This window comes from Ictalurus furcatus, chromosome 3 (genome assembly GCF_023375685.1).
Source record: "Ictalurus furcatus strain D&B chromosome 3, Billie_1.0, whole genome shotgun sequence".
NCBI lineage: Eukaryota > Metazoa > Chordata > Actinopteri > Siluriformes > Ictaluridae > Ictalurus > Ictalurus furcatus.
The window spans coordinates 1,320,003-1,332,481 of NC_071257.1; the positions used below are offsets into that span (position 1 = coordinate 1,320,003).

The window sequence follows — 12,479 nt, forward strand, 5'->3', positions numbered from 1 at the left end:
CACGGCTGTGAAATGTGGTTAGAGTGCGGGTAATTCTTTTACACACCAGGCAATTTAATACTTTACGTTATAAAGGCTAATAAAAGTATCATGAAGTATAACCTAATCCTGGCATTAAATTAACAAAATCGAAATCACGGTGCAAACACTAAGGATAATTAAATTGCATTTTTCACACCGTTACATTTTATAGATGTAATGCTAAACTGTATACAGAAGACAAAAGTGCACCCTACCTCCCACTGAGTTCTGACAGACTGGGTAAGGAGCTCCATGTCTCGAAGCTGAGATGGGGTGCAGAAAGCCTCCATTCCTTGTACAGCCATCAGGAATTCTTTCAGGAGTCCAAGATCCAGAGATTCCTAGAAATCATTTATACACGTTATTCAAGATCTGGTCCACATGTGCATGAAGGATGAATCACATATACATGTGGGCATGCAACTGTATTGTAACTGCAATCGGTATTATTCTGATGTTGGGATAAACGCAATGTGTCTCAAACCTAATCAACCTCTTTCATTTAAGGATGGTCTATAAAACATACTTCTTTGAAAAGCACCTGCTCCTGAGTTATCTTCTTGCTCTTTAATATGTTGATAGTCTCTAGAATGCGCTCTTGAAGGCAGTGCTTGGCATCCTCAAACTTTTTCCTCGCCAGGGAAGGATCCTGGGCCTGAGCTGGAGGTTTGAGCTGAGCAACTAAGTTCTGTTGGAGTTGCTCCTGCACCGGGGACTGTGGCTTTTCTAAAACCTCTACCTGAGGCTGTGTATGAGGAGTTTGGCTCTGAATCTGAACTTGAAATGGAGCCTCAGATCTTTTTTGTGGCCACTGCTGCTGTTGAGTTTGTGGTTGTTGTGAAGCAGAACCTTCAGGTATGACAAGAGCCAGAGCTGGCGGTTTGACTTGAGCAAGTGACTGCTGTCGGGGTTGCTCCTGTTCTGGTGACTGTGGCGTTTGTAAAACCTGGAATTGAGGCTGCGTCTGAAGAACTGAACTCTGAATCTGGCTCTGAATCGGAACTTGAAATGGGGCCTCAGTCCTGTCTTGTGGCCATTGTTGCTGTTGAGTTGGGGGCTGCTGTTGAGCAGGACCTTGGGGTCTTACTGGAGCAAGCGCTGAAGGTTTGACCTGAGCAACTGACTGCTGTTGGGGTTGCTCCTGTTCTGGCGACTGTGGCTTTTGCAAAACTTGGAACTGAGACTGTGACTGCAAAGTCTGGCTCTGAATCTGAACTTGAAATCGAACCTCGGGCCTGTTTTGTGGCCACTGCTGCTGTTGAGTTTGGGGCTGCTGTGGAGCAGGACCTTGAGGGCTTACTGGGGCTTGGGATGGTGGTTGGACCCAATGTGTGTTGGTTGGTTGAGAAACCATTTTCAGAAATGTAACTTTGGATTGTGGTTCTGGTTGCGTAAGCCATTGCTGAGGAGGGCTCTGCGGTCTTGGAGTGACTTGATGTTGGACTTGTGGGTATTCAGACATCTGCAGCTGCGGGTAACTGTGTCTGACCATGTCAGATTGTCTTACTGGTTGCCAGTGCTGTGATGGTACAAATGACTGAACTGGGCTTTGAGGGCTTATTTGTGAATAAGGCTGCACTGTTGGTTCAGATCTAAATTGGCCCCACTGCTGACTCTGTGGCTGGGGACTGGGGTAACCCTGAGACTGGGCATAAGACTGAACATGATATGAACCCTGGACATTGGGGTAATTCTGTGTCACCAGACCTCCTCCTAATGGCGCCCATTGCTGAGGCTGGGTTTGGGTGACACCTTGTGAACGTGGATGGCTCTGGCTCTGAAACTGCACCTGGGGTGACATATGGTATGGCATGAAACCCTGGTGGAGGGTCTCATGATAACCTTGTGTCGTTATGTCAGGCATGACTGGTCTCCACTGAGGCTGCTGGATGTGGGGTTGTGGTCTTAGCTGAATGTTGTCATGAGTTTGACCCATGCCCATAACCTGAGGTGGGGATTGAGGTGATTTATAGAATTGTGGTTGATTCTGGGGCATGGTGATTATTCGTGGTTGGATAGGAGCTGTACTTTTGGGCTGGGCTGGTGTTATTGAAACACCTTGAGATTGATTGGGAGATACTGCTTGCTGGGGTGGAGACTGGGCTGCAACTGGGTGTGGCTGCCTTTGAGTTATTATTTGAGCATAGAGTGGTGTTGGGGGATGTCTCATGGGTTGACTTTCTTCCTGCATAGCTGGCAGATATTGAGAAGTTTGAGACATAATTGGGGGTTGAGCCTGAGCCATAACTGGTCGTTGCATTTGAGTCATGACTGGTGGCTGCATTTGAGTCATGACTGGTGGCTGCATCTCTGATTGCTTTGTTGGTGGCTGAGTAATTGTGGTGGCTGTAAATGGTCGTGGATGTTGTTGGACAGTCGGAGCCTGAGGTTGTTTTTGTGAAGTAACTGGCACCATAGCTCCTACTTGTTCTTTTGCTGATATTTGGGAGAGAGGGGCTTGTTGGTGTACTTTACCCAAATTAACGTGCGTTACAGGCTGCTGTTGTTGGACTTGGCCCACTTTGGTTTCTATCACTTGTTGGGTATGACCCATTTTGGCTTGCAAGACAGACTGCTTTTGCTGTACTTGAATCACTTGGAATTGTGTCTGTACGACACTCTTTGGTTCAGACTGGACTGGGTCCAGTGCAGATACCGTAGGTTTAGATGCAGCATTTGCAGTGAACGTCGTAGGCTGTTGTTGCTGGGCCTGAATCACTTTGGCATGTGTCTGTGTAACCCTCTCGGCTTGGTTTGTGTCTGTTGTAGAAACCTGAGTTTGAGATACAACAGTGGCAGTAACAGTGATAGGCTGCTGTTGCTCCATCCAAGTCACTCTGGCTTGTGCCTGGAGTGTGTCTGATGTAGACACCGGAGGTTGAGACACAGCAGTGGCAATAACCTTTGGCTGTGTCGGTACTTCTGAACTTACTTTACCCGATTGTCCAGAGGCCAAAACGTCTGCTTGGGCATTCTGTTGTAGCCAAGGCCTATTCTCTGCACGTTTCTGAGATTTCCTTACCTTTACTGACTGTTGAAATAAGGTTTGCTGTTGGCTTGTACCTTGTTTCTGTATTTGCACCTGCTGCTGAGTTTGTTGCTGAGTGTCTAATTGCAAATGTAGTTGTGTTGGTTCCTGTTGCACAGACAGAGGTTGTTGCCTTGTGGGTGTTTGCTGAATTTGCTCTGGTGTTTGTTTCGTATCCAGATGATGTGGCTGAGATTCCATGGTTTCTTTATCGTCACCTCTTTTTTGTCTCTTCGGTTCCCCCAGTGCCACAACACCTACCAGATCACCCTGTGGCTCGACTTCAGGTAGAACCTGTGGTTGTGCACGTTCTTCAGGTTTACTCTGGGGTGGACGGTCTTCTACCGATTCGTTCTTTAACCGTGGTTCTGCTACTGCTTGGATTTGACTCTTCTCCAATTGGTATTCCTGCACAACAATCATAGGCACTGGCTGAGGTTGCGTTCCGGGTTTCGAAACCTCTCGTTCCTGGACAAAGACCTTTTGTGGAGGCTGATGTCCTGTAGGGCTTCGCTCTCTGCGAGCGCCCAAGGAGCTGAGCATCCCAACGGCTTCCTACAGAAAAACGTACATGAACGATGGTATATTTTATCTCTCATAATCAGTTACGAAGGGACATTTTAGAAGTGACATAAAACTTCAAAGAACTAAACACAAAATAATGCAAAGTGCTAAAAGACCTGTGATTGTGCGACAGTGGCACGGACTCTGTCCTGCATGGTAGAGGCAATGAGGTACTGCAGAGGTGAGTTCTTCTGACGTGACATCACCATCTCCTGAAGGTCTTGCTCCTCCATCACCACCTGGCCTTCTAGCTGCAGACCTCTAGAAATCAGTGACTACAGGGGAGGAAAAGAAAAGAAAGAAATATATGAACAGTTTATTCACTCAGTTTCCAAATAAAACAGAGATGATGTCTTGTGAGGGAAAAAAACAAAACAACACAGAAAATGTGAAATCATAATAACTACCCGGGTCCTAGAGTCCTGCCCCCTTTGGTGTCGGTGTGATTTTTCCTTTAGGAGGTCATAAAACTCTCTGACTTCAGTCTCCCAGTGTATAAGTTCGGCCAGACGACCATCCAGGCCCGAAACGCTCTCTTGCAATTCTTCACACACTTGCACGGCCTTGCCGAGTGTCTCCAGCACCTGTTCATGCAAATGTCAACACAATCATGCTCAAAAACAGACACATACACATCACAAATTATTTTTTTTTTAAAGATTTAACAAGTTCTGTCACTGGTGTGTGATTGTTTGAAAGATGCCATGTCGTCATCACCTCTGGAACGGCCTGCTTGAGTTTATTTAGCGTTTCAGCTGAGCACTCAAGTGTTGGAGAGAGAGAATCCAGATCGACATCCTGTATTTTCTTCATCACAAACTAAGTATCAAACAGTTTTGGATCAATATTTCAACAACGACTGACAAACACTGAGAGACTCCAATTCCATAATTATTGTATAACGATAGGCGATAAAAGTTGGAAATATTACAAATAGACGATTAATCGTACCTGCAGTCTCTTCCTGTACGTTTGAAGTGATCCTGATACCACCTCCACTGGTTCTGTCAGAAGCTGTGTGGCCTCTCTAATCAAACCCTGGAGAGTCTGAGGACTCGGTGGAGTTACACTCTGCTCTTCAACGAGTTCCTAGGACAGGGACCACGATATAAAACATCTTTGTTAACATCAATGATATTTTTCTAAATAGCCTGGCTAGGTTATGTCGGACGCTTGAAAAGCGACTCACAAACTGGGCTCTTCTGACAAAGTCAGCCCACATCAGGTTAATCCTGCAGAGATCGTCAGAAACCGAGCGACTGGTCTGTGGATCTGTGACGTCCTTCAGATAGCTTCCGACTTCGTTCAGACGCTCCCTGCAAGAGCTCCACTCGGACATCATCTCTATCGTCACCTAGAGCGAGAGGCCACGCAATCACATCCGGAATAATAATCATAATCAATAATGCGAAATACGCAGTGTTTTTAAACACGTGACGTGTAGCAAGCTGTAGATGTGTACTTCAGCTCGCTGTCCGTGTCTGTTCGTCTGAGTTCCCTGCTCCAGCCAGGCGTGTAGCGAGCTGTAAGTGTCGCAGTAGGACTCCCATGCGGTCAGCGTGCGCGATATAGTGCCTTTTACCATCTTCACCTCCTCGAGTATCGCCGCAGTCTCGGCCTCCGATTCCTTCATCTGAGTACTGACACGGTTTGAGTCACCCGCTGGCACAGAGGAGAGGAAAGCAATTATCAAACACCCGCACGTTTAGTGGTTTAATCCTGTAATTCAATATCGATTATACATCATAACTGCTTTCATCTTGATGTACTCAGGCTTTTACTATTTTGGCTTTTACTTCATTTGGACAGAAAACACTTACTCACCCAGAGCAGACTTGCTGGTGTATTTGTTAGCAATGTGTCTGAGCTTGCAAAGAGTTCCTTCCAGCTTAGAAGTCAATTCCTGCTTGTTGACGGTCTCCTACATGACCAAACAGACCCTTTCATTCCCATCGCAAACATCTACGTGCACGTTAATTTTACAGGACACAGTGAATATGATGTTATAGATTTCAGACCGAATGGCATTTCTTAACTTATTATATTCTCTTACATTCCAGTCCTTCATCAGGACCCGCACAGCCTCCTGGGAAATGTAGCCTCTTTTCCAAGTGCGTAGCTTGAGGGTAAGCTGAGCCAGCAGATCTAGCACTGTGTGTCTGTGCTCCTGGTACTCCAGTCTAATGCCATGATACTTAGCGCTGACACGCACACTAGTGAACCTAATATACATGTGAACACACAGCAATAAGATTCAAACATTAGTTCTGACAAAACCTAAGAAATTAACTAAATATTAAGAATCATTCCACCATCATAGCTCTATTAAAGTGATGGATTTTTATTTATTAAAGAACAGCATGCTGTACTTTTTATCCTTTTATAATTACATTTGATGTCCCTCCCCAGCCTCACTTTTATCTCTCTCTTGAAGTTAACAAGGCAAACGCAGCTTGTCATGATCCCAAGAAAGCACAAACTCATCTTTCTGACTCTTACAAAGCACTGAAAACATGACCTCACAGACAGCTTCACAGTTTCAACAACTGCACCGCTTTTATCTTTACCCCGCTCACGTGGCGTGTCTGCCGTACAAATCCCTGTGAATGAGAGGTTACCATGGAAACGATAACGTATTAGAACGAGTGGGTTAATATAATATAAACCTGTGATATGCAGCTGTGCTACTGTCCAAGTTGCTGTAATAATCGGCACCATCTGACCAATGTAAATTCAGAAATAGAGATCGACCGATATTTAAGCATTTTTCCATAATCGGTTATCGGTTTTGAAATATCGGATCTACCGATAAATGGAGTTTTGAGAATTGCGCACAGGGCCGCCATTTTTGCTGGCAGTCTGTTTTTTTAAAAAAAATTTTAATTTGTTAGAATTATTTTTATGTGCTTTATTTATTTTACCTGTTTGTTAACTTCATCAAAGCTTTTAATTTAAAAAAAAAAAAAAAAGACCAGTAACAGTGCACTTCTTTTTGCACTCTTCAGACCCCTCTATTGGTGCATAAATAAGAACTGTTTTGTTTTGTATGTAAGGATGTGAAATTGCCAAAATTGTTAAAATAAAACGGTTTGTTCAGTTCAGTGGTGGTGTTATCACTGTGTCAAAAACAGAAGTTAAACAACGAATAAATATCGTTTCTGCATATCGGTTATCGGGCACATAAACATGCAAATAATCTATATCGGTTATTAAAAAAATCAATATCGGTCATCTCCATTCAGAATCCAATAACACTGCAGTACAACAGCAAGTATTCTAATCTCAGGTCCCGCTTTTGGTTGATGGAATCTAATGCTGGAAATACTCAAACCTGTCCTCATTTCGCTTGTGCCCGAAAATCACAAATTATCCCAAGGAAGAGTTTAGATTTTTAATTCACCCACCTTCGCTTTATCTCCTCCAGTTTGTCAGTAGGAACCACCATTTCTCCGTACTCATCCATATTCTGGAATATCTGGAAAGTCTTCATGTGATGAGGCATCTCCTCTAGACATGACTGAACACAAACCCAGGCCAATAAAAAAAATTTTTTAGAAAAAAATGCACGATCGCTTCTTTCATTGTTTTTTAACATGTATTAACAAAAGAGAGTATTTAACTTCATAGACCATTCATCTAAACGGATCAAATATTTAATCTGACCAATTATGATGAAACTATAAGAACCTGTATGAGGGTATAACCTCCGTAATTACAGACCAACCGCATCTGAAAAGAATCAATATCTAGTAATTACTTCAGCTTCTACAGTTATTAGAAGCACCTTAAACAGCTCGTGTTTCTCGCGGGCCTCCTGAGCAGCTCGCGCATGGTCCTGACGATCATCATCACCATCTGCCAAGGCCTCCTCGGCCCTCAGTAACCAGCGGCCCACCGCGTCCAGAGGAGTGGGCAGACTCAGGTCTAGCACTGTCTTATACTCGCGCAGCTAAATCCAACAAATAAAACGACGAATTCATGAATGAAATTCATCTGAATCATTCCGATGCATAATTCACTAACATATATAAAAGCACGGTTCTTTAAAGTTCTTTAAGGTTCTTCAGTGAACACAATGATGGTGTGACCTCTGACCTTTTCAGCCAAGGAATCCCAGGTGCGTCGGAGAGCTCGCTGCTCGTCGCTCAGCTTCACAGTCCTCTTCATCGCAGTCAGCAGCGGCATCACGGGCCGGCGCTGCTCGTTAAAGGACACCACAAAAGTCTGGAACACCTGAAATAAGGAATGTTTGAGACAGATGACAAAAAATTAAAATTCATCATGCTTTATTGTTTTGTAAAATAGTTTTTTTCACCATTGTTTGCTTTTAAACCATTAGTTCTGTCAGGTACATCCTCGTGCATTCAAAAGTTACTTTCTTTTAACCCCATACTAACATTTCTTTGGAAGTGTTTTTTTTTTTTTTTTTTTGATCAGTTCTTACGTGGTATCTCTCAGCGTAGCTCTCACCCTCGGTGGACTCCCATCCCTCCAGCAGCTCCTGATAGGCCTGCTCCAGCCAACATGTCACCTCCTGGACTTTCTGAGTAGGCGAGGTCTAAACATATTTTTAAGAACGTATTATAAAAATACGTACCTAAAACTAAAAATGTGAACAGAATTTATTGTTCTTCATATCGCAGCTCTGTTGAATATTCGATACCGATTAGTCACAAGGTGTTGATTAAATTTCTATATCTGACTAGTTCCGGACGCAAGGTTTCTATATTTAAAGTGAGTGCTGTAATAAGTTACCGTTTCCATAGTAACAGCTTACACAGAGACTTGTATAGGGGACGCTTCACACGAACGGATTGAGTGGAAAGCCTTCAAGACAGAGGAATTTGCGCTTTGCGGTTCCTCTAAGACACCGTGCTGTCAGTCTTAGTCAAGTTTAGAATCGAGAGCCCTGACCATGAGGTATACAGTAAGTGCGGAAATACGGGGGTTTGTATTACTTCCTCATAGAATAATCACTTAATCAGTAACTACTAGGAAAGCGGAGTTAGTCAACTCGGATGGTTACAAACAGTCACTGAGGCTGAACTTGGACAGGGGAAAAAGATAAAAACTCTTTGGTCTAAATAAATTAGAAATCAAGATTTCTAAGGTGCCGAGGATTACTGGACAGCCGTATTCTATTCCGTGTGAAGCATTTCGCTCGACCACAGGAGTACGGTTTCGTGTAATTTGAGGAAAGTGACGCACTCAGAATGTCAGTGCTGTTTTAAGTTCTCTGGCACTCGTTCATTCAGTCCTTGCCCAGGTTTAATGGAAGGAATTAATGACACCGTTATAGAGGTCACCTCTTTTCATCAAGCCCCACGCCTCCCACACACTCAAAAGGCAAAACAAACATAAACAAACAACCACTGGTATGCCTGCTACTGCTGTGTGAAGCTAATCAAGACATTGTTAATCTCATATACGAATGATACAGGTATCTGTATTTTGATGAATAAAATTACTACCAGCTTTTCTACCACAGTGCTGCTAGTGAACGCTCGATTCCGATTGGACACGAGGTGTCGATGGCGTTTCTGTGACGCAGGACAGACAGACAAGCGCAAAGACAATAAGACATAGATAGAGGGAGAGGATAAAAGGGGTGAACGTACCTGTCGGAGTGGAGAGGCTGCAACGGCAGGAGTGAAGTTACAGGGCAGGTTCACAGGCGTAGTCGGAGCGAGATATTGAACCTTGGGTAGAAATGAAGCTTCAAATTAAACGTTAAAGCGACAGTTTGGTCAAAAGTGGCATTTATACAAATCCATTTTTACCGCAAATGTAGGCTAGAATCACCAGTGTAGCTCGAAGCCACCAGTTTAGCATCAAACAAATGTAAAACATATATGAAATAAAAACTTTAATATGTAAATAATCTGGGACTATAATATCTATCCAAATCACTTCCTCTAGAGGATTCTGCCTTCAAACCTCGGACCACACCCTCTACCACAGTCTGAGGCTGGTGTGGAGTGAGCGCAAACTCTAAACCTGGAGCTACGACAGTTTTAAGCTCTGCAACATTCCATCGCAATAGATATCTGTGTCGTACAGTGTCCGAATTTAGTAATCTGGTCGTAACATAATCATCATTTAGTAATCTGGTAGCTAGTGTTATCCACTCTTTGATCTATTGCAAAAATACAAAGTGTCACGATGGGGATAATTATGCGGGGATGAAAATGTTTCAGTATTCTTAAATGAATTCTTGCACCCCCAAAATGAAACTGAGCCCAGAATCCATAAGAACTGTACCTGCATGTCCTCTTCGGAAGCAGGCGTTTCTTTGGAGTATTGGAGAAACTGAGCCACATACGTCATTATGGACTTCTCATCTGGGTCTCTCACATCGACATCTGCCACACACAAACAATAATTAATATATTTATAAAAAGGAAGGTCTTTTTTATTTGGAAAAACCAAAATAATCACTGCTGGAACAAACAGGTTCAAGAAACGCATAGGCAGATAGGATTACTGTAGGCGTTGTAAAATAAATAAATAAATAAATAAAATTCCATTGTACAGTATAAAAACACACACACCTGCTGGATCCAGTAAGCGGGGTATATGTAACTCTCTCTCAGCGATCTGGAACGCCTCCTCCAGGTTCTGTCGGTTGCTTCTGGTTCTAGCCTTGGATAAGCTCACCACATCCGGCCTCAGAGCGCAGAGGATGGCCAAGAACACCACGCCGCTCCTCCAACTCGCCTTAAAGTCCTTCACGTTCAGAGTACAGCCGGCCCTGAGAGCGAACGACAGACGGACATACACAAGAGAAAGGTGCGGATCAGACTCTGAAACAGACCCGAATAATAAACAGAGGACAGATGAGTGACTATCAAAAGAGAGAATATGCTTTTAAAATATTGACACCAGAGGAAAAAAAACCCAACCAAACAAGCAAGTTAATGAAAGTACAGAAAATCTTTCATTTGGAATCTCATTTATTTGTATTTAAATATACTGTAAACGCATCCTGTTAGTCCTAGCAGTTCATTTTTACTCACTTCTTTACAAGATAGCGCTAATGCACAGACATTTCTATTACAATTAGCACTGGTGGGCGTGTCCAGTTCACCAGATTAAATACTGAGAATATGCAATATGAACATATAACTTCTTTCCCTGTCATCGAACAAACTGATCATCGTTTTTTCGCAATTAAACCTTTTTTTTAAACAGGGTCCTCGATGCGGCCCAGGGCGACGTTGATTATTTTCCTATAACAGCGCGTCCTGAGGTATTCCTGCAACGTTATAAATATTTTATTCATTAAAGAATGCCTATTATGTATGTTGTTCATAGTTACATTTAACGTTGAGGAACATCTCCAAAACAGTTACTTCCCGTTCTCATTTATGTTATACCAGCTATAAACAGTCGTTCCCTCACCAGCCTCTCTTTCCTTCTCTCACTCTCATCATATTACAGAAAAACCGCAGAGCATAAAACTTTGTCCTGAAGACCTTCCTGTGTCTGAAAACTGACACTGGAAACTCCTTATAGGAATGCTAAATAAACATCTTCCTACAGAAAACCTCGCTTTTTCAACAATTACGCACATTTTAATACGTTTATGTCGACCGTCCTTGTACTGGTTAGTGGTATAAGACAACGTGTAGTCCTCATACTGTTCTGTGTATGTACTGACTTGTAGTCGAAATAAAAATTGCCACGTTTTCAAGCCCATCGTCTAGTTGAAGTATTAAACAAAAGTGTCTTGTCTCTCACTTGTGGCACTGCTCTCTGACCCAGAGCAGCAGAGCTTTTTTAGCGGAGATCCTGAAGCGGGTGTGCAGCGGTGACCCGCGAGGTGGCACCGGGCTACCACGTGCACTGCTGCTCGTCGAACGCGTGTCCAGACTGGTCAACGACTCCAGAGACGACTGGCGAGAACTGAAGGACAGCGTGCTCGCCAGCTCCTCTATCTGGATGAGGACGGAATAAGAAACGAAGACGTAAGACTAAACCGTGAGTAGATCTGACGTTTTATATACAAGTGACTCTCTAACCCAAGTTGTAAAAATTTATACTTGGACACTTTTTCCATCCATCTGCTTAAAAATAATAAAAGGTCACTAATTTCAGTAATCTACAGTAATATTAAACTCACATGGAAGTGCATGATGATGGTCCAGATCAGCCCCAGGATGATGGAGGGTTTGCCGTCCATGATGTCAGGAACATTTATGTTGACCAGTTTGATCTGGAAGGACAAAACAGCAAGATTAGCACATTTCTATCTCTCTAATGTGACACAGGGTGCGAATGAGCGTTAAAGGCTTACCGATTTCCCCCTGAGGAAGGCCAGGGCTTTCTCGATGTTCGTCCTGTGCTGGAACACGCCTCTGCCTTTCTCTCGGCTCTGAAAACAATAAGGACGGGTCAGCTTAGCTAAAGTAAAAAGCTTAATTCTTATCTCCTTTAAATACCGAATGGGAACACGCGAGGCTTCATGACAACAGGGCAAGGATTACATGCTTGTATAGCTCTTTTATGCCGACATACTGCACATCTTGATGTGTAATCGACAATCCAATACATTTAATACAATAAAGTTTTACGTTTTGAGTAGTAAAAGGACACACCTCTTGCAGGCTTCTGCAGTTGTACAGAAGATGGTCCCACATGGACACTCTAAAGGGTAGCTCTTCCTAAAACGGTTTATGCCCGGGTCACCCTTGCCCCAGTGGATACTAGACCCGGATATGTACCTGCTGTCATATCATATCATATCATATCTAAAGTCTGTCCTGTGTTCATCCCAGGAAGTCTTATTCACAATATGCTACACACTCAGTACTGTTTGTCTTTACACTTCTACACGTTTACTGTAATGATTTCCAATCGCATCTAT

At 43.3% G+C, this 12,479-nt stretch overlaps 1 protein-coding gene across 1 annotated transcript in view; it reads right to left on the minus strand.

Moving 5' to 3' along the window:
- Window positions 1-12,479, minus strand: part of syne2b (spectrin repeat containing, nuclear envelope 2b) — a 99,004-nt gene that overhangs the window by 82,413 nt on the left and 4,112 nt on the right. Inside the window, 20 exon segments of the mRNA XM_053620149.1 lie at window positions 237-362; window positions 548-3,604; window positions 3,730-3,888; window positions 4,021-4,197; window positions 4,331-4,432; window positions 4,565-4,702; window positions 4,803-4,967; window positions 5,076-5,275; window positions 5,438-5,534; window positions 5,667-5,835; window positions 7,018-7,130; window positions 7,398-7,562; window positions 7,709-7,846; window positions 8,058-8,171; window positions 9,232-9,312; window positions 9,875-9,975; window positions 10,165-10,364; window positions 11,354-11,550; window positions 11,736-11,828; window positions 11,910-11,987. Of these exon segments, the coding sequence (XP_053476124.1) occupies window positions 237-362; window positions 548-3,604; window positions 3,730-3,888; window positions 4,021-4,197; window positions 4,331-4,432; window positions 4,565-4,702; window positions 4,803-4,967; window positions 5,076-5,275; window positions 5,438-5,534; window positions 5,667-5,835; window positions 7,018-7,130; window positions 7,398-7,562; window positions 7,709-7,846; window positions 8,058-8,171; window positions 9,232-9,312; window positions 9,875-9,975; window positions 10,165-10,364; window positions 11,354-11,550; window positions 11,736-11,828; window positions 11,910-11,987 (5,670 nt within the window).